We start from the raw sequence: 21,655 nt of genomic DNA, 5'->3' as shown, positions 1-21,655 counted from the left end.
TTTTAAGTCAGGATGTTTAACTTTATTTTATTTTATTTTATTTTATTTATTTTGAGACAGTCTTGCTCTGTTGCCCAGGCTGGAGTGCAGTGGCAGGATCTCAGCTCACTGCAACCTCTGCCTCCCCGGTTCAAGTGATTCTTCTGCCTCAGCCTCCTGAGTAGCTGGGATTACAGGCTTGCACCACCATGCCTGGCTATTTTTTTATTTTTCAGTAGAGACGGGGTTTCACCACGTTGGGCAGACTGGTCTCGAACTCCTGACCTCAAGTGATCCACCCGCCTCGGCCTCCCAAAGTGCTGGGATTACCGGTGTGAACCACCATGCCTGGCCAGGATATTTAATTCAAAAAAAAAAAAAAATTGCTACTCGCTAGGACCATACTATCATGAAAGGAAAGTATATTTTAGTGCCAAATAAAATTAGGATGTAATCGCAGAATAAAGAGCAGTTAGTAACTTTATACACACATATGTGTTAATTGTGCGTATCTTTGGATCCCTGGATTGGGAGTGTCTGTTTTATATACAGGATTTTTTAATGAGGGGGGTCCTGTTTTTAGTGAGGTTGTTTCTGTTCCACTTGCATCAAAGCTAGTGACTCAAAACCACACAAATAGATCTTTGTGATTGTCCTGAAAATAAAGTTAAGTGACTAAAAATCATATCCTTCAGCTGGGTGTAGAAATCCATGTCTTTTGGTAACTGGAAACTTGAGAATGATATTCTCTGAAGTGACTAGAAAGGAAACGAATTTTCTCAGTACCTTTACTTATTCGCTAAGCTTGGGGCAGAGGGTGGGGTGGTTTCATGTATGGATGATGAAGTTTTTTAGGAAGCTCCAGTCTGCTTTTAAAAAATACTCATATAACGCTTATAAAACATACGTAGATTAACCAAAATAACTAGGTTTTTCCAAGCCAGATGTCCTGGTAAGTGTGAACTTCCTAAACTTACTCTGTTTAAGGTATTTATCTAAAGACTCGGTTCTATTTATGGTCACTTCGGCATCTGCTTTGATATTATTAGATGCTTTTCTTGAGATTTTTTTTGCAGTAAAATGTTCTGTCTTATCATCTCTTGATAGCACTTCAGCTCCTGCCTGGCATGCTCCAGGTGCTTTAAATTGTGGTACCTTCATGAATTCTCTTTAAAAAGGAAAGGATCCCTTTTCTAATTTTACAAATTTGGTGGTGGTGTGGGGGCTTGGGTTGGAGGAGGATGTTTGGGGATCATGTGAATGAAATAGGTAATCCGATGTTTTCTCTCATCCCTACTTTTACTCATTCCACTTTCATTTCATGAAACAGTTCCTGTTTCTCTCTTAGCTGGCTTTCTGATGTATTCCAGACCCTAACCAGGTACCATAGGTGCAGCATGGAACAAATCTTTCTGCTATCATAGAGTTGGCATTTTGTTTAGGGAGAGACATAATAAACACGAAAGTTTCAGATTAAATGCCACAAAGAAAATAAAACAAGACATGACAGTGTGTCTAGGGTAGGATTTCTCGAACTATTAACATTTTGAGGCCAGGAGCTGTGGCCAGCAGTTTGGGAGGCCGAGGCGGGCAGATCACGAGGTCAGGAGTTCGAGACCATTCTGGCTAACATGGTGAAACCCCGTCTCTGCTACAAATACAAAAATTAGCTGGGGGTGGTGGCATGCGCCTATAGTCCCAGCTACTTGGGAGGGTGAGGCAGGATAATCACTTGAATCCGGGAGGTGGAGGTTGCATTGAGCTGAGATCGTACCATTGCACTCCAGTCTCAGCGACAGAGCAAGACTCTGTCTCAAAAAAAAAAAAAAAAAAATTTTTTTTTTTTGGCCATATAATTCTTCATTGTGGCATGCTGTGCATTGCATTGTGGGATATTTAGCAGAATCCCTGGCCTCTACCCATCGGATGTGAAAAGCATCCCTTCGAGCCCTCCCCACATCATGACAACCAAAAGCATCTCTAGACTGTGCCAAATGGCCCCCGAGGGCAGAGGGGTCAGAATTGCCTCCACCTTGTACATAATTGGCTCTACATATGTGTTTGCTAACTTGATTATTTGCAACATTTAACAATTTACCCTTTGACACTTTTATTTGCAGCCATGGATTGCAAAGATAGACCAGCTTTTCCAGTTAAGAAGTTAATACAAGGTAATTATTTGGAAATGGGTTAAAGAGTTGTTCCTAGTTTATAGTCTTCCTTGTCTCTTGTTGGAGACCTCAGTGGAAGCGTGGAGCTAGAAGGGAGAGAAACAGTCCCTCTTCAGACTAGGAAGCTGGGAAAATGCTTTTCACACAGTAATGTCTGGTGGGATTCCCACAAGTAAACCCCGAGGCCTCCACTCACCCACAATTGGCATTTTGTAACCTGCAGCTGGGGAGCTGTCCTGTGTATTGTAGGGAGCTTAGCAGCAGCCCTGGCGTCTTCCCACTGGATGCCAGTAAGTGCATCCTCCAGGTTGTAACAACCAAAAATATCTCCATATATGGCTGATGTCCCCTGGGAGGTAGAACTGCCCCCGTGGAAAACCACTGTTGTCCTGGAAGATAAATGTTCCCAAATCCTTCTGTGTAAAACGGGGAGTGCATTTACCCTTAGGCCACATGAGTGGTCGGATTTTTTTTTTGGAGACGGAGTCTCACTCTTGTCAGGCTGGAGTGCAGTGATGCCATCTCGACTCACTGTAACGTCTGCCTCCCGGGTTCAAGCAAATTCTCTTGCCTCAGCCTCCCAAGTAGCTGGGATTACAGGCGTGTGCCACCACACCCAGCTAATTTTTGTATTTTTAGTAAAGACAGGGTTTCAGCATGTTGGCCAGGATGGTCTCGATCTCCTGACCTTGTGATCCCCCTGCCTTGGCCTTTCAAAGTGCTAGGATTACAGATGTGAGCCACCGTGCCCAGCCCAGATTGTATTTTTAGAAACTACAGTTTTGGGTTTTTCTTTTTTTTTTTAATTTTTTTTTATTTTTTTATTTATTTTTTATTTTTTTTTGAGACGGAGTCTCGCTCTGTAGCCCAGGCTAGAGTGCAGTGGCCGGATCTCAGCTCACTGCAAGCTCCGCCTCCCGGGTTCATGCCATTCTCCGGCCTCAGCCTCCCGAGTAGCTGGGACTACAGGCGCCCGCCACCTGGCCCGGCTAGTTTTTTGTATTTCTTAGTAGAGACGGGGTTTCACCGTGTTAACCAGGATGGTCTCGATCTCCTGACCTCGTGATCCACCCGTCTCGGCCTCCCAAAGTGCTGGGATTACAGGCTTGAGCCACCACGCCCGGCCCAGTTTTGGGTTTTTCAAACTTGGGCTGGGTGCAGTGGGTGCATACCTGTAAAACCAGCTATTTGAGTGGCTGGGATGGGAGGATTGCTTGAGCCTGGAAGTTCAAGGCTGCAGTGAGCTATAATCACACCACTGCACTTCAGCCTGGATCACAGGAAGACTCTGTCTCTTTTTTTTTTTGAGACGGAGTCTCGCTCTGTCACCCAGGCTGGAGTGCAGTGGCCGGATCTCAGCTCACTTCAAGCTCCGCCTCCCGGGTTCACGCCATTCTCCTGCCTCAGCCTCCCGAGTAGCTGGGACTACAGGCGCCTGCCACCTCGCCCGGCTAAGTGTTTGTATTTTTAGTAGAGGCGGGGTTTCACTGTGTTAGCCAGGATGGTCTCGATCTCCTGACCTCGTAATCCGCCCGTCTCGGCCTCCCAAAGTGCTGGGATTACAGGCTTGAGCCACCGCGCTCGGCCGACTCTGTCTCTTAAAAGAAAAAAAGGGAGAAGCCAGACACGGTGGCTCACACCTATAATTCTAGCACTTTGGGAGGCTAAGGTGGGCAGATTGAGCTCAGGAGTTTGAGACCAGCCTAGCCAACATGGTGAAACCCCATCTCTATTAAAATACAAAATAGCTGGGCATGGTGGGGGGCACCTGTAGTCCCAGCTACTTGGGAGGCCGAGGCAAGAGAATTGCTTGAACCCGGGAGGAAGAGGTTGCAGTGAGCCAAGGGTGTACCATTACACTCCAGCCTGGTGACAGAGTGAGACTGTCTCAAAACAACCCCCCCTCCAAAAAAAACCAGGTTTTTATTTGGTCTATTACATGATGAAATAGTTAATAAAAAGATGAATTGGCATGGAAGTAAGTGAACATAGGTTCCTTGGGATGTTCACTCTCTAAAGTGTTTCTGCGTCCCTCCTAACGAGCCCGAATCCTGGCAGGCTCTGGGAGAACAGTCTGATTGATGAGAAAAGCCTAACAGAGCCTGGGGTGCTGAGGCCAGGAAAAAAACAAAACAAAACAAAAAACCCTGTCCACAAATATGTCTGTGTATTTTCTACTTGAGAACCAGATGCAGTTATCATCAAATGAGATTTTCACCCATTATAAATAAATTTGGAATATGAATTGGATCTGAAATCAAAAAATGTCTCTTGAAATTCTGGCAGTAGCTCTGCTAAAAGACTTGTCAGGATTTTGTTTTTGTTTTTTTTTTGAGACGGAGTCTCGCTCTGTCGCCCAGGCTGGAGTGCAGTGGCCAGATCTCAGCTCACTGCAAGCTCTGCCTCCTGGGTTTACACCATTCTCCTGCCTCAGCCTCCTGAGTAGTTGGGACTATAGGCGCCCACCACCTCGCCCGGCTAGTTTTTGTATTTTTTAGTAGAGACGGGGTTTCACCATGTTAGCCAGGATGGTCTTGATCTCCTGACCTCGTGATCCACCTGTCTCGGCCTCCCAAAGTGCTGGGATTACAGGCTTGAGCCACCGCGCCTGGCCAGGATTTTGTTTTTTTTTAAATTAGGATGTTGAAGTGGGGCATGGTGACTCACGCCTGTAATCCCAGCACCTGGGTTCAAGCTGTTCTCCTGCCTCAGCTTCTCAAGTAGCTGGGATTACAGGCACGTACCACTACACCCAGCTATTTTGTATTTTTAGTAGAGACGGGGTTTCACCGTTTTGGTCTGTCTGGTCTCGAACTCCTGACCTTGTGACCTACCTGCCTTGGCCTCCCAAAGTGCTGGGATTACAGGTGTGAGCCACTGCCCAGATAGACCCTTTTTAAACTTTAAAATTATCCCCCACGCCTGTGTCCCAACAAGTCAATAATTTTCAAGCTCATGAGTGGTTGTAACTTTAAACGTTCACTAAAGATGGCTTTCTCTTTGTTTCAGCCCGTCTGCCGTTTAAGCGCCTGAATCTTGTCCCAAAGGGGAAAGACGATGACATGTCAGATGATCAGGTTACTTCTGTGCAGAGTAAAAGCCCCGATTTGGAGGCCTCTTTGGACACCTTGGAAAACGACTGTCCTGTGGGTTCTGACATAGACTTTAGACCAAAACTTGTCAATGGGAAGGGTCCCTTAGATAACTTTTTAGGAAACAGAGTCGAAACCAGTGTTGGCCAGAGCACAGTCATCATTGATTTGACAGAGGACTCAAATGAGCAGCCAGACAGTCTTGTGGACCACAATAAACTGAGTTCTGAAGCTTCTCCCTCCAGGGAAGCAGTAAATGGCAACCGAGAAGACACTAGGGATCAGCAGGGGTCGTTGAAGGCCAATCAGAATGACAAGTTGGCATTTCCTGGAGAGACCCTTTCAAACATTCCTTACAAAACAGAGGAGGAGGGTGTTGGCTGTGGAGGTGCAGGGAGGAGAGGTGACTCCCAGGAATGTTCACCACAGAGCTGCCCGGAGCTGACAAGTGGTCTGAGACTGTGCTCCAGAAAGGAGCAGGACAGTTGGAGTGAAGCTGGGGGCATCCTGTTCAGAGGGAAGGTGCCCATGGTGGTCTTGCAGGACATCTTGGCTGTGAGACCACCCCAAACCAAGTCCCCTCCAGCCACACCCCAAGGCAAGGACATGACCCCTGAGAGCGGGGCGCTGGAATCTTGCCCTGAAGAAGACTCTGTACTCAGCCATTCGTCCCTGAGCTCTCCCTCTTCCACCAGCTCTCCCGAGGGGCCGCCTGCTCCCACAAAGCGACACAGCAGCACCAGTCCCTTCCCCACCTCCACGCCCGTGCGCAGAGTGAGTATCTCCCATGGAGTCCCTACACATCAGTGCTCATGGATCTCAGAGCACGCTGTCAGTCTCCACCGGGTCACCCAGCTGGTCTGTGGCAGAGTGAGCGGGGCCACAGGCTGGGTCCTGGGACTCAACACGGAGTTCTTGTATCAAAACTCAGTGTTCGGTTCTGCATTCGTTGTGTTGCGCCTGGGACTTAATTCATCAACAGTGTACCTGGTGTACTGTGTGGATAACACCCTGCTGTTTTGCCTTCGTTGTTTACATCTAATTAGTGATAGCTTAGCCATTTTAGGGAATTAGGATCTGAGCTGGTGCTGTAACCCCTCACTTGAGATTCCAGGTCCAGCTCTCTCTGTGCCCCTTCCATCCAAGCATAGAACTGTAGGGACGGGGCTATGGAGGCATTGAGCACTGAAGTGGCAGTGAGACGGCAGGAAGCATGACATGGGGAATTCTGTAGAGTCAGCACAGCCACCCATCTAAAAAACCTCACCTGGGGCCAGGCGCAGTGGCTCATGCCTGTCATCCCAGCACTTTGGGAGGCCGAGGTGGGAGGATCGCTTGAAGATCAAAACCAACCTGGACAACAAAGACACCATCTCTACAAAAAAAAAAAAAATTATTTTTTTGACAGAGCCACTCTATCACCCAGCCTCTGGAGTTCAGTGGCGTGATCTCTGCTCACTGCAACCTCCGCCTCCCAGGTTCAAGCGATTCTCCTGCCTCAGCCTCCCTAATAGCTGGGATTATAGGTGTGCGCTACCACACCTGGCTAATTTTTATATTTTTAGTGGAGACAGGGTTTCACTATCTTTGCCAGGCTAGTCTTGAATTCCTGACCTCAAGTGATCTGCCCATCTTGGCCTCCCAAAGTGCTGGAATTACAGGCATGAGCCACTGCACCCAGCCCTGCAAAAAAATTTTTTTTAATTATCCGGGCATGGTGGCACATGCCTGTAGTCCCAGCCACCTGGGAAGCCGAGGCAGGAGGATCACTTGAGCTGAGGAGTTGGAGGCTGCAGCAAGCTGTGATCACACCACTGTGCTCCAGCCTGGATGACAGAGTGAGACCCCATCTGGAACCATTTTTAAGGACCCCATAAGAGGGACTTTTGCATGGACTGTCTCTGTTACTGTTTTTTTATTAGCACGATGGTGTCCTTAGGATCTTATGGACCAAACTGATAAAATCAGTCACAAGTTCCATGCTGTGTTTAATGGTGTCTTTTTTTGGTTTATATATTTTTACTTTTTATCTTAAGTATGTAGAACCAGAAGAGACAGTGCCTTTTTTTTGTTTTTGGTTTTGTAGCACTTTTGTTTGTTCATGCTGGTTCTTTATATGAGAGTAGATCCTGAGATGGGTCATTTAATCTCTACCTGTAAGCAGGTACAGTAGACCACCTGGACTATAAACCACCAACCTTGTTCGCTTTTGGGATTTTGAGCTCTAAGGAACCATTTCTTTTTCTTTCTTTCTTTCTTTCTTTTTTTTTTTTTTTTTTTTTTTTTTTTTTGAGATGGAGTCTCGCTCTGTCGCCCAGACTGGAGTGCAGTGGCCGGATCTCAGCTCACTGCAAGCTCCGCCTCCCGGGTTTACGCTATTCTCCTGCCTCAGCCTCCCGAGTAGCTGGGACTACAGGCGCCAGCCACCTCGCCAGCTAGTTTTTTGTATTTTTTAGTAGAGACAGGGTTTCACCGTGTTAGCCAGGATGGTCTCGATCTCCTGACCTCGTGATCCGCCCGTCTCGGCCTCCCAAAGTGCTGGGATTACAGGCTTGAGCCACCGCGCCCGGCCTCTTTTTTTTTTTTTTTTTTTTGAGACAGTCTTGCTCTGTCACCCAGGCTGGAGTGCAGTGGCGCCATCTAAGCTCACTGCAACCTCCGCCTCCTGGGTTCAAGCAATTCTGCCTCAGCCTCTCAAGTAGCTGGGATTAGAGGCACCCGCCACCAGGCTCAGCTAATTTTTGTATTTTTAGTAGAGATGGAGTTTTGCCATGATGGCCAGGCTGGTCTTGAACTCCTGACCTCAGGTGAGGGGAGGCCTTGGCCTCCCAAAATGCTGGGATCACAGGCTTGGCCGGGACCATTTATTTTTCCGAATGACATCATTTCTTGTCTTTCACTTGAGAAGAGGCAAAAGGAAAAAATGACTTCCTCTTTAGGTTCATGAAATGTTGATTAAAAAATGGAGCAAATTTTTTTTTTTTTTTTTAGACATGGTCTCACCCTGTCGCCCAGGCTGGAGTGCAGTGGCATGATGTCAGCTTACTGCAACCTCCACCTTCTGGGTTCGAGAGATTTTCCTGCCTTAGCCTCTGAGTAGCTGGGATTACAGGTGCCCACCACCATGCCTGGCTAATTTTTGTATTTTTTTGGGTAGAGAACAGGTTTCACCACGTTGGCCAGGCTGGTCTCAAACTTCTGACCTCAAGTGATCCGCTCGCCTTGGCCTCCCAAAGTACTGGGATTACAGGCATAAGCCACTGCCCCGGTCTTCTTTTTTTGTGTGTGCTGGTTTGTTATATAGGTAAACTCTTGTCATGGGGGTTTGTTGTACAGATTATTTCATCACTCAGGTACTAAGCCTAGTACCCTTTTCTAAGATGCTAAATGTGCCAGACTGGGATGTACACATTTCAACTTCTACCTAAGGCACCACACAGTCTCCCAAAATCAGAGTTGAAGTCTTTCCCCATTGGCCATCCTGTAGTGTACATTCGATCACTTTAATTTCTTCCAGGCTGCTGCCGCTTTGCAGAATTTCGTCCTGTGGTGTGTTGCAGCCGTTTAGCAAGAACAGGACACATGGCCGGGCACGGTGGCTCACACCTGTAATCCCAGCACTTAGGGAGGCCGAGGTGGGTGGATCACCTGAGGTCGGAAGTTCGAGACCAGGCTGACCAACATAGAGAAACCCCGTCTCTACTAAAAATACAAAAAAGTAGCTGGGTGTGGTGGTGTGTGCCTGTAATCCCAGCTACTCTGGAGGCTGAAGCAGAAGAATCGCTTGAACCCAGGAGGCAGAGGTTGCGGTGACCTGAGATCGTGCCACTGCACTCCAGTCTGGGTAACGAGCAAAACTCTGTCTCAGAAAAAAAATTAAAAAAAAGAACAGGGCCGGGCGCGGTGGCTCAAGCCTGTAATCCCAGCACTTTGGGAGGCCGAGACGGGCGGATCACGAGGTCAGGAGATCGAGACCATCCTGGCTAACACAGTGAAACCCCGTCTCTACTAAAAATACAAAAACTTAGCCGGGCGAGGTGGCAGGCGCCTGTAGTCCCAGCTACTCGGGAGGCTGAGGCAGGAGAATGGCGTGGACCCGGGAGGCGGAGCTTGCAGTGAGCTGAGATCCGGCCACTGCACTCCAGCCTGGGTGACAGAGCGAGACTCCGTCTCAAAAAAAAAAAAAAAAAAAAAAAACAGGACACAAGCACATGTTTCCATTAAGTTTGTTTCCATGTCCACAGCCTAGTCTGCAAACTGGGAAGTCCCCTCGTTGGTCATCATGGTGACACATCCTACCTGCTTTCTAAAACAGCTGAGCACATGAACCCAGTGTGCGACATTTAGGAAACCCTGCATTTAGGATGCTAGATCTTGTTCTGAACACAGGCTCGAGGTTTTGGAATGCACTCGAAGGCAGTATTATCCCAACTCTTCAGATAATTTGCAAGTGGTAAAGGCTTCAAGCTGGCCCAGAGCCTATGGCAGAAAGCGGCCACAACCACTCCCAGAGGGCCTGTCAGTCACCAAAGCTATGAGGGAAGCGATTATCAGGAGGCCTCCGCATGCCCTGATGGCAGGGCTCCCAGAGATCCCAGCTGGAAGAGACTTCACCCCCAACCCCTAAGTTATCTCTGTACCTTTGAGGAGTCCTGCATTTTTGGGTTGGTTGATTTGCTTCATACTTGGTACCTAACTGTTTTTTTTTTTTTTTATTTATTTTAATTTATTTTTTTGAGACAAAGTCTCACTCTGTTGCCCAGGCTGGAGTGCAATGGTGTGATCTCGGCTCCTGCAACCTCTGCCTCCTGGGTTCAAGTGATTCTCCTGTCTCAGCCTCCCAAGTAGCTAGGATTACAGGCATGTGCCACCAGGCCTGGCTAATTTTTGTATTTTTAGTAAAGACGGGGTTTCACGACGTTGGTCAGACTGGTCTCGAACTCCTGACCTCGTGATCCACCAACCTCAGCTTCCCAAAGTGCTGGGATTACAGGCATGAGCCACCGTGCTGGCCAGTTGGTACCTAACTCTTAACACCTTTCCTTGCCATGAGGTCCGAGCCACCCCCTGCCGACAACCCCTGTTACTCTGGGGAATACATTGTTTTCACACTTTCCCTCCCCACCAGCAGCTCTTTCCAGATTGCAAGGGCGAGCTGGTAGGAAGCTTGCAGATTGTTTCGTGCTGCTGTGTAATCTGTGTGCTTGGCCGGGCGCGGTGGCTCAAGCCTGTAATCCCAGCACTTTGGGAGGCCGAGACGGGCGGATCACGAGGTCAGGAGATCAAGACCATCCTGGTTAACACGGTGAAACCCCGTCTCTACTAAAAAATACAAAAAACTAGCCGGGCGAGGTGGCGGGCGTCTCTAGTCCCAGCTACTCGGGAGGCTGAGACGAGAATGGAGTAAACCCGGGAGGCGGAGCTTGCAGTGAGCTGACATCGTGCCACTGCACTCCAGCCTGGGCTACAGAGCGAGACTCCGTCTCAAAAAAAAAAAAAAAAAAAAATCTGTGTGCTTGTCACTGGGGTCTGTTCTTCGTGGAGTTGGTACAGTGAAATCTGCATTGAGCCCCGGGGCAGCCATTGCCACTGTACTTTGTGAGCTGGCTTGCCTTCTTTTTTCCTTCTTAAAAAGAAAATGGGAGTTTGTTTCTATACAGATCCTGCTGTCCCTTTTCAGGGAGCTTCAGGGCGTGTTTTTGTTTGTTTTGGTTTTTGTTGTTTTAGTACTGCAGGATCTGGAGAATCTCACTTTGGAAAACAATGATTTAGAAAGATCCATCTTTAGATACTCCCGGGGTCCTTTGAATGGCTGAAGTGTTCCTTTTTAGTATTAGAGTTTTCTACCCTGTGGGAAAGAACCATTTCTGAAGTTTGTTTGCAATCAGACTTGTAATTTAGCCTTTTCTGTTAGTGATCGAGATGATTATTCCACAAATGATCATGTTGGTGCAGTTGTATTCCTGGAATCTTTGGCTTGCCTCTCTTCTGAGATTGCTGGAACTTCTTCCCATATACTTGAACTTACATTTGTAATAAATTCTCCATGTTTAAAAGAAATAATGGTCCAGGTGTGGTGGCTCATGCCTGTAATCCCAGCACTTTGGGAAGCCGAGGTGGGAGGATCGCTTGAACCTAGGAGTTCGAAACTGGCTTGACCAACATGGTGAAACCCTGTCTGTACAAAAAATACAAAAATTAACAGGGTGGTGGTATGCACCTGAAGTCCCAGCTCCTTGGGAGGCTGAGGTGGAAGGATCACTTGAGCCAAGTAGGCAGAGGTTGCAGTGAGTCATGATTGCACTGCGCTCCAGCCTGGGCAACAGTCAGACCCTGTCTCAAAAAAACAAAAAGGAAAGAAAGAATGGAAACCTCGCAGCCCTCTGTTCTCCCAGGAGGTTGCCATTATTATCATCATCATCACTTTGTATTTTTCTGTGTTCTGCATATCCAGAGAGATCTCTAGGAAACACCCAGTATCATTTTGTTTCCTTGTGTATAATATATACTGTAAATATCTGTCTTTGTTACTCAGGGGTGTCTTAGATGTTTTTTATGTTAGGATGGAAAGATCGAACTCTGTTGCGTGATATCCCATAGTGTGGGTTACAGAGCTGTCTTCTCAGTTCTGTTGTTTCTGTGTTTGGCTTTCACAAAATGATTGTTCCCTTGAGCTTCCTTCTACAAGTGGCCTTGGGCTGTTAAGGAGAACTGTGCGTTCTTATTTTCCCAGCTTGCACTCTACTCGGGCCAATTTCAGGTTTTCTCTTTTCCCCCTGCCTTCGCTCCCCTGCTGTTAGGTTTTATCTGCTTATCTGGTCTGGGCTTGGAAATTAGATACCCTTTAGTATAAAGTCAGAGTCCATAGGCTCTGAGAGGATTATCCGGGAAAGGGTGCAGGAATTTTCATGCCCACACATAGTGAGCTCTGTCCCGACTCCTTGGGATTGTCGGGTTTTGTGTTTTGGCTTCCTTCTGGGATCCTGGATCACGTTTTTGGCAGTTGAGGGTGCTGTGTGACCCGGCTGCAGCTGGGTAGAATGTGGCAGCGTTGCATAGAATTTTGAGAGTGAGATCTATAAACACCTGGGTCAAATTTCAAGAAGAGAAAGTTCCGCCAGACATCAAGGTCTGTCTGAGTGTTTGGTAAAATAAAAGAGATACTGGTTTTAAATTAAGCCGTAATTGCTCTGTTTTGGTTGTTGGGGATTATTGAGCGGGCTCTTGCAGGTCACATCAAGTCTATTATTCCTGGACTCACAGCAGAGGGGGGAGCATTGTAAAAGGCAGGAGATTGTGCAGCTGAGCTTCAGGTATGGGCAGGACTAAGCAACTGAGTTCCCCGCGCCCCAAGATCACATTCCATACTATAATCTCTGAACACAAAGGGCAGCCCCGGAGAGCTGCGCGTCCCACATTCTGCAGTTAAATCCCTCAGAGGGGGGCGGGGGGCACACAGCCTTGGCAGGCAGAATGGATGCTGGAAAGACATGCCTTTTCTGCAGCATTTGGTGAGGCTGCCTCTAGCTGGCATTTCTGTTGCCACATTCTCAGTAAAGACTGAGCACCCTGCCCGATCTCGGTGGTGAAGGAGCTCCCGCCAACATGGGCAGCCTTCTCACAACGACTTGGCCTTTCCCTAAAGAAAGGTTTAGTCCAGAAAGGACTCAGTGGGACCCAGGTGGAAAGGCTGTCTTCTTGAGTTCATTCATCTGAAGCTTTTATTCTGTGAGGGCCTAGTCAGGGATTCAGCTTTCCCAGATAAAGAAATCACTGTTGGCCAGGTGGGGTGGCTCACGCCTTTAATCCTAGCATTTTGGGAGGCCGAGGCGGGCGGATCACGAGGACAGGAGATCGAAACCATCCTGGCTAACACGGTGAAACCCCGTCTCTACTAAAAATACAAAAAAATTAGCTAGGCATGGTGGTGGGCGCCTATAGTCCCAACTACTCAGCAGACTGAAGCAGGAGAATCGCTTGAACCCGGGAGGCAGAGCTTGCAGTGAGCCTAGATTGCACCACTGCACTCCACCCTGGGCGACAGAGTGAGACTCCGTCTCAAAAAAAAAAAAAAAAAAAAAAAAATTCGCTTCCATAATTTGACCCATCAGACCATTGCTAGGAAAATGGGCCTTTGGTTTTTCAGTTCAACTTCAGCCTTACACTGCAAGTCTGCAATTAACCCAGAGAACTATTTCTTCCCAGTGTTAAGCCTGTCTTCCCACTGCTCTTCACTTCTACTAGTTTGGTTTTCAGGATTCTCTGTCCCGGTGGGAGATAGTTTAGGCCAAAGTCCAGACTCCCTGTTCGTCTTCCTCCCTGGGACCATTCAGGTGGATGGTGACTCACACCATGGGTCCTATTGGTAATTCCTAGTAGTTCATGCTCGGTTTGAAGGTAGGTGATAGAAAATATTGTGCCCTAGAATGTAGAGGTCCTAGACAACCCCAGCAAGTTTCCCTTTTTTCTTAAGCTTTCACTCCACACTCTAAAAAGCAGGGTTGGCTAGGCATGGTGGTTCACACCTGTAATCCTAGCACTTTGGGAGGCCGAGGTGGGTGGATCACCTGAGGTCAGGAGTTCAAGACCAGCCTGGCCAACATGGCAAAACCCCGTCTCTACTAAAAATACAAAAATTAGCCGGGCGTGGCAGTGCATGCCTATAATCCCAGCTACTTGAGAGGCTGAGGAGGGAGAATCGCTTGAACCTGGAGGTGGATGTTGCAGTGATCAGAGATCATGGCACTCACTGCACTCCAGCCTGTGCCACAGGAGTGAGACTCCATCTCAAAAATAAAATAAAAAGCAGAGTTGAGCTAGACAGAATGTAAATTAGTGGTGCACAGGAAACCAGCCTGGAGACATGTTTTATTTGATTTAGTAACCTTTTTTTTTTTTTTTTTTGAGACAGTCTCACTCTGTCACCCAGGTTGGACAGCTCAGTGCAGCCTCAGCCTCCTGGGCTGAAATGATCCTCCCACCCCAGACTCCTGAGTAGCTGGGACTACAGATGCGCACCACAACACCTAACTAATTAAAAAGTTTTTTTAAGGCCGGGTGTGGTGGCTCAAATCTATAATCCCAGCACTTTGGGAGGCCGAGACGGGCGAATCACGAGGTCAGGAGATGGAGACCATCCTGGCTAACACGGTGAAACCCCGTCTCTACTAAAAAAATACAAAAAACTAGTCAGGCGAGGTGGCAGGCGCCTATAGTCCCAGCTATTAGGGAGGCTGAGGCAGGAGAATGGCGTAAACCCGGGAGGCAGAGCTTGCAGTGAGCTGAGATCCGGCCACTGCACTCCAGCCTGGACGACAGAGCCAGACTCCGTCTTAAAAAAAAAAAAAAAAAAATTTTTTTAGAGACGGGGTCTTGCTTTGTTGCCCAGGCTGGTCTTGAACTCCTGGACTCAAGCGATCCTCCTGCCTTGACCTCCCAAAGTGCTGGGATTACAGGCATGAGCCACTGTGCCCATCTGTGTTCATTTTTTAACACCTAAAAAAATTCACATGAAATTCCCAATATCAGCTTCTCTTGAAGAAATTGGAAGGATCAGCAAACAGGGACCTATGTTCCTGTAAGAGCTCCATTCCCTTTGGACAGGCAGGTCCTCTCTCATTTGCTACAAATCCATCCTCCCTGTTGCCCAGGCCAGCTGTCTTTTTTTTTTTTTTTTTTTTTTTTTTTTTTTTTGACAGAGTCTCACCCTGTTGCCCAGGGAGGAGTACAGTGGTGCAATCTTGGCTCACTGCAACCTCCTTCTCCTGGGTTCAAGTGATTCTTCTGCCTCAGCCTCCTGAGTAGCTGGGATTACAGGCACCCGCCACCACACCCGTCTAATTTTTGTATTTTTAGTAGAGATGGGGTTTTGCCACGTTGGCCAGGCTGGTCTCAAACTCCTGACCTTAAGTGATCTGCCCACCTTGGCCTCCCAAAGTGCTGGGATTACATGCATGAGCCACTGTGCCCAGCCTTGTCTGTTGCCTTTATTTCTCAGCTTGCCTTCTTTGTCTTGTGCATGGCATGCTTCACTCATTTCTTTATCTGCCTCCACAGTCTCCCCTGTTATCTAATCCCAGATACACACATGTGTGCATGCTAACTGGAGTTTGTGACCCTACTATGACATTTTGGTTCTATTGGTGGAAAAACTGATCACCTGGAAAGGTTTCTCTTTTGCTCGAAGCGATTGAAATAACCCATGTTTAAAGATAAACGTCTTCTGTTTCAGATAACTAAGAAATTCGTCAAAGGCTCTACAGAGAAGAACAAGCTCAGACTGCAAAGAGTAAGACATTTTCCCTGAAATAGAAAATTAACCTGCTGTGCTTTTTGCATTAAATAGTAAGCAAAGCCCTTTGGAGTTCCTTTGGTCCAGTTTTTATGTTTTCCCCAGCCTTCTCTGACCATCATTTTGATTCCTGCTTCATTTTAAGTACTTGGACTTCATGGATTGTGGATTGTGTCATTTTTTGCTTTGCTGAGTGAGTCCTAAGGTTTTGTGTGTGGCCTTTTCTAAGCTTTTATCAGTAGTACTACCACTGTCTTAACGCTTCAGCATCCCATTGTAGCTTCAAATTACCTTCCAAAAACGTAGTACATTTCCCTGTAGTCCTGTCTCTCTTTTTTTTTTCTTTGAAATGGTGTCTCGCTCTGTTGCCCAGGCTGGAGTGCAGTGGTGTGATCTCGGCTCACTGCAAGCTCCACCTCCCAGGTTCACGCCATTATCCTGCCTCAGCCTCCCGAGTAGCTGGGACTACAGGCGCCCGCCACCACGCCCGGCTAATTTTTTATATTTTTAGTAGAGACGGGGTTTCACCATGTTAGCCAGGATGGTCTCGATCTCCTGACCTCATGATCCACCCGCCTTGACCTCCCAAAGTGCTGGGATTACAGGCGTGGGCCACCGCACCCGGCCAGTCCTGTCTCTTTAATAGGGATTGAAGTTCCACTTATTCCTAAGTGCTGTAACTTCTTAATAGCCCCTACACTCAGTGGGTGATTATCCTTTAGTGACTCTGCTGAGTCTCTTATTCTCTGGGGGGATCACCACATTTTCCACACAGCAATGCAGGGGTCTTTTGTTTCGTTTTGTTTTTGAGACGAAGTCTCGCTCTGTCACCAGACTGGAGTGCAGTGGCGCGATCTTGGTTCACTGCAACCTCTGCCTCCCGGGTTCAAGCAATTCTTCTGCCTCAGCCTCCTGAGTAGCTGGGACTACAGGTGCATGCTGCCATGCACAGCTAATTTTTTTTTTTTTTTTTTTTATTTTAGTAGAGATGGGGTTTCACCATGTTGCCCAGGCTGATCTGAAACTCCTCAGCTCAGGCAGTCCGCCTGTCTCGGCCTCCCAAAGTGCTAGGATTACAGGCCTGAGCCACCACGCGTGGCCGCAGGGGGCTTTTTACTTATAGCTTAAAGGTTAGAGAAATTGAACGTCAGATCATACTGAAACAAACCAAAACTCCAGGGAAGGCCTCTGGGCTTTGCCTACCCAGTGCCAGCTCACAGGAGGGCCCTGGTGACCACGGGCTCTGCGTTTACTCAGGGTTTCCTGAGCTTCCTGATGTTCACTGGGTGTTTCCCGAGCTTCCTGAGGGCCGCACTGAGTTTTTGTGGGTCAGATTTGGGGTTGATTTTTTTTTTTTTTTTTTTTTTTTTTTTTTTCTGAGACGGAGTCTCGCTCTGTCGCCCAGGCTGGAGTGCAGTGGCGCGATCTCGGCTCACTGCAAGCTCCGCCTCCCGGGTTCACGCCATTCTCCTGCCTCAGCCTCCCGAGTAGCTGGGACTACAGGCGCCCACAACCGCGCCCGGCTAATTTTTTGTATTTTTAGTAGAGACGGGGTTTCACCGTGGTCTCAATCTCCTGACCTTGTGATCCGCCCGCCTCGGCCTCCCAAAGTGCTGGGATTACAGGCGTGAGCCACTGCGCCCAGCGATTTTTATTTTATTATTTTTTTTATTGAGACGGAGTCTGTCTCTGTTGCCTAGGCTGGAGTGCAGTGGTGTAATCTCAGCTCACTGCGGCCACTACCTCCTGGGTTCAAGCGATTCTCCTGCCTCAGCCTCTCGAGTAGCTGGGATTACAGGCACACACCACCATGCCTGGCTAATTTTTTTGTATTTTTAGTAGAGACAGGGTTTCGCCATATCACGCTGGTCTCAAACTCCTGGCTTCAGGTGATCCACCCACCTCGGCCTCCCAGAGTGCTGGGACTAGAGGTGAGCCAACGTGCCTGGCCTGATTTTTATTTTTACAGTTTATCTCATTCTTTGGAACAAGAGCTCTTTTAAGCTCATTGGAATCTCCGAGTCCTGCATACCTGGTTGGGGGTGCGGAGAAAATGCCCAAGTGTGGCTGAAGACACCTGATTCACCTGCAGTTTCTAGAAGCCTTCTATTTCCTGCTTAGCAACAGGGCGGGAGACTCTTCTCCACCCAGTTATGTTTATAGTCTACTTGTTCAGTCCAGACGGTCATCTTCCTCATGTGTCTCGTATGTCAGATGCAGTCACACAGGACGCTGGCAGGAAATGAACATCAGACATCTTCCAGGCCGTGTCTCCGTGGCTTTTGTTAAAGCTACCAGAGATGTATTGGAATACATTTAGAATATTTCCTTAGAGACAAGGGCAGATACTCCTAACCCAAACTGAAAGCTGAGCTGTCAGACTCCAGACACGTGGGAAGCCCATATTGGATGACACGTGGTCCTCATGCGGTGTTAGGAGCGGGTACCTGTGGAGCTGGGCAGGTGAGCGTGGGTTTTTGTTTTTGTTTTTGTTTTTGTTTTTTTGAGACAGAGCCTTGCTCTGTTGCCCTTGCTGGAGTGCAGCAGCGCGATCTCGCTCCCTGCAACCTCTGCCTCCCAGGTTCCGAGCGATTCTCCTGCCTCATTCTCCTGAGTAGCTGGGATTACAGGCGCCTGCCACCACGCCCAGCTAATTTTTGTATTTTTAGTAGAGATGGGGTTTCACCATGTTGGCCAGGCAGGTCTCGAACTCCTGACCTCAAGTGATCCGCCTGCCTCAGCCTCCCAAAGTGCTGGGATTACAGGTGGGAGCCACTGCGCCTGGCTCAGCATGTTTAACATTGAACTTCAGATTACGTAAATGATTCAGTGTCCCAGGCCACTGCCAAGTCTTCGGAATGAGGAATGTAGTGATGAAGTGTTACTCCCTTAAAGAATTTGAGGCCGGGCGTGGTGGCTCAAGCCTGTAATCCCAGCACTTTGGGAGGCCGAGACGGGCGGATCACGAGGTCAGGAGATCGAGACCATTCTGGCTAACACGGTGAAACCCCGTCTCTACTAAAAAATACAAAAAAGTAGCCGGGCATAGTGGCGGGCACCTGTAGTCCCAGCTACTTGGGAGGCTGAGGCAGGAGAATGGTGTGAACCCAGGAGGTGGAGCTTGCAGTGAGCTGAGATCCGGCCACTGCACTCCAGCCTGGGTAACAGAGCGAGACTCCGTTTCAAAAAAAAAAAATTTGAAACAAGGCTGAGTGCAGTGGCTCACCCCCATAATCCCAGCACTTTGGGAGGCCAAGGTGGGAGGATTTCTTGAGCCCAGGAGTTTGAGACAAGCGTGGGCAACATAATGAGACCTTGTCTCTACTAAAAAGAAAAAGAATTCCCGGGCTGGTTGCAATGACTCATGCCTGTAATCCTAGCACTTTGGGAGGCTGAGGTGATCAGATTACTTGAGCGCAGGAGTTCAAGATCAGTCTGGGCAATATAGTGAGACTCCATCTCTACAAAAATTAGCCAGGTGTGGTGACAGGTGCTTGTGGTCCCAGCTACTCAGAAGGCTGAGGCAGGAGGATTGCTTTGAGTCCAGGACGGAGGTTGCAGTAAGCCAAGATAGCACTGCTGCACTCCCTCCAGCCTGGGCACTAGAATGAGACTCTATCTCCAAATAAATAATGTTTTTTTGTTTGTTTTGTTTTTCAGACAGAGTCCTGCTTTTGTCACCCAGGCTGCAGTGCTGTGGTGTGATCTTGAACTGCCTTGTGGGTTTAAGCGATTCTTGTGCCTCAGACTCCTGAGTAGCTGGGACTATAGGTGTGCGCCACCACATTCAGCTAATTTTTTTGTATTTTTGGTAGAGTTGAGGTTTCACCTTGTTGGCCAGGCTGGTCTCAAACTCCTGGCCTCAAGCAATTTGTCTGCCTCAGCCTCCCAAAGTCCTGGGATTACAGGTGTGAGCCCCGTGTGCCCAGCAGGATTGTGTTTGAAATGAATCTTACATTGAATTGCCCACAAGTACCGGGACACAGGGCTAATTCTTAACATTTTTCTCATGATGGAAGGATGCATAATGGATTATAAAAATCACTCCTGTGGCTGGGTGCTGTGGCTCACGCCTATAATCCCAACACTTTGGGAGGCTGAGGCAGAGGGATTGTTTGAGGCCAGGTGTTCAAGACCGGCCTGGGCAACACAGCAAAACCCCATCTCTAGGAAAAATACAAAAATAGCTGGGTATGGTGACGTGTGCTTATAGTCCCTGCTACTCAGGAGTCTGAGGTAGGAGGTCACTTGAGCCTGGGAGGTCGAGGCTGCAGCCAGCTATGACCGCACCACTGCACTCCACCATGGGCGACAGAGTAGACTTCATCTCAAAAAAAATAAAATCACTTCTGTGTAAGGTTGTTGACTGGAGGCTCCTCCTGGAGCTGGTCTCTGAATTCTTTCTTATTCATTTATTTTTTTTAACTGAGTCTCACTTAGTTGCCCAGGCTGGAGTGCACTGGTGTGACCTCAGCTCACTGCACCCTACGTCTCCTGGTTCAAGCGATTCTCCTGCCCCAGCCTCCTGAGTGGCTGGGACTACAGGTACCTGCCACCACGCCTGGCTAAATTTTTTTTTTTTTTTTTTTTAGATGGAGTCTCACTCTGTCGCTGAGGCTGGAGTGCAGTGGCACTGTGTTGGCTCACTGCAACCTCCGTCTCCTGGATTCAAGCAGTTCTCCCGCCTCAGACTCCCAAGTAGCTGGGATTATAGGTGCCCACGACGCCTGGCTAGTTTTTTTTTTTTTTTTAGTAGAGATGGAGTTTCACCATCTTGGTCAGGCTGGTCTTGAACTCCTGACATCAGGTAATCCACTCACCTCAGCCTCCCAAAGTGCTGGGATTACAGGCGTGAGCCACCGCGCCCGGCCAATTTTTGTATTTTTAGTAGAGACAGGGTCTCACCATGTTGACCAGGCTGGTCTCAAACTCCTGACCTCAGGTGATCTACCCACCTCGGCCTCCCAAAGTGTTCGAATTACAGGCGTGAGCCACTGCGCCCGGTCTTGGTCCCTGAATTCTGTTCTTCCCATCCAGGCCCAGCTGTCCTGCATGCTCTGAACCGAGCTTCCTCCTGGGAGCTGGAGGGAGGGCCACCTGTCACCTGCCACACTGTCTTGTAGGATCAGGAGCGTCTGGGCAAGCAGCTCAAGTTACGCGCAGAAAGGGAGGAAAAGGAGAAGCTGAAAGAGGAGGCCAAGCGGGCCAAGGAAGAGGCCAAGAAGAAGAAGGAGGAAGAGAAGGAGCTGAAGGAAAAGGAAAGGCGGGAGAAGCGGGAGAAGGATGAGAAGGAGAAGGCGGAGAAGCAGCGGCTCAAGGAGGAGCGGCGCAAGGAGAGGCAGGAAGCCCTGGAGTGAGTGCCCTCAGAGGCCGTGCTGGGCCTGCCTCCTTGCTGCTGGATTCCGCTCCTGGCCACTCTGATGGGGCCTTTCCACTTTGCAGGCAGATGGCGGCACCCTTCAGTTCCTTCCCATTTCTCCCGCGTGAGGTGCCCGTGCGGCCCCAGCGTGGGAGTGGTGGAAAGCAGCTCCCTGCTCTTTTGTGCTCCTCTACGTCCAACTCACCCCGGGCCCCTTGTCTCTGCTGACTGTCCTTCCAGTTCCCAACCAACTTAGACATTTGCATCGCAGGATTGTGGGTTTTGTCTGTGCTAATTATGCGCCGGCTGGCTAAAGGTTTTTTTGTATATATTCTAGTCACAGGAAAAATTTTATTGACTCTCTTCCTTTTTTTTTTTTTTTTTTTTTTTTTTTTTTTTTTGAGACGGAGTCTCGCTCTGTCGCCCAGGCTGGAGTGCAGTGGCGCGATCTCAGCTCACTGCAAGCTCCACCACCTCCCGGGTTCACGCCATTCTCCTGCCTCAGCCCCCTGAGAAGCTGGGACTACCGGCGCCACCACCATGCCTGGCTAATTTTTTTGTATTTTTAGTAGAGACGGGGTTTCACCGTATTCGCCAGGGTGGTCTCAATCTCCTGACTTTGTGATCCACCTGCCTCGGCCTCCCAAAGTGCTGGGATTACAGGCGGGAGCCACCGCGCCCGGCCAACTCTTTTCCATTTTTATTGTGAAGACCTATGTAAAAGCCTTATAGTAAACATGAAAATAACTTATATTCATTTAAT

At 48.5% G+C, this 21,655-nt stretch overlaps 3 protein-coding genes across 4 annotated transcripts in view; 1 reads left to right on the top strand and 2 right to left on the bottom strand.

Moving 5' to 3' along the window:
- SH3GL1 (SH3 domain containing GRB2 like 1, endophilin A2) overlaps nt 1-21,655 on the bottom strand; it is a 201,483-nt gene that overhangs the window by 45,771 nt on the left and 134,057 nt on the right. The window lies entirely within an intron of this gene.
- Nucleotides 1-21,655, bottom strand: part of SIRT6 (sirtuin 6) — a 286,565-nt gene that overhangs the window by 233,608 nt on the left and 31,302 nt on the right. The window lies entirely within an intron of this gene.
- The window catches only part of CHAF1A (chromatin assembly factor 1 subunit A), a 42,144-nt gene that overhangs the window by 1,217 nt on the left and 19,272 nt on the right, over nt 1-21,655 (top strand). For both annotated transcript variants that reach the window (XM_050770096.1, XM_050770097.1), the window contains exons 2-5: nt 2,100-2,150; nt 5,160-6,016; nt 15,474-15,530; nt 20,657-20,886. In XM_050770096.1, coding sequence (XP_050626053.1) covers nt 2,100-2,150; nt 5,160-6,016; nt 15,474-15,530; nt 20,657-20,886 — 1,195 coding nt within the window. The remainder of the gene's footprint in view (nt 1-2,099; nt 2,151-5,159; nt 6,017-15,473; nt 15,531-20,656; nt 20,887-21,655) is intronic.

Source organism: Macaca thibetana, chromosome 19, assembly GCF_024542745.1.
Source record: "Macaca thibetana thibetana isolate TM-01 chromosome 19, ASM2454274v1, whole genome shotgun sequence".
Taxonomy (NCBI): domain Eukaryota; kingdom Metazoa; phylum Chordata; class Mammalia; order Primates; family Cercopithecidae; genus Macaca; species Macaca thibetana.
This window is presented reverse-complemented; position numbering and strand designations above follow the sequence as displayed.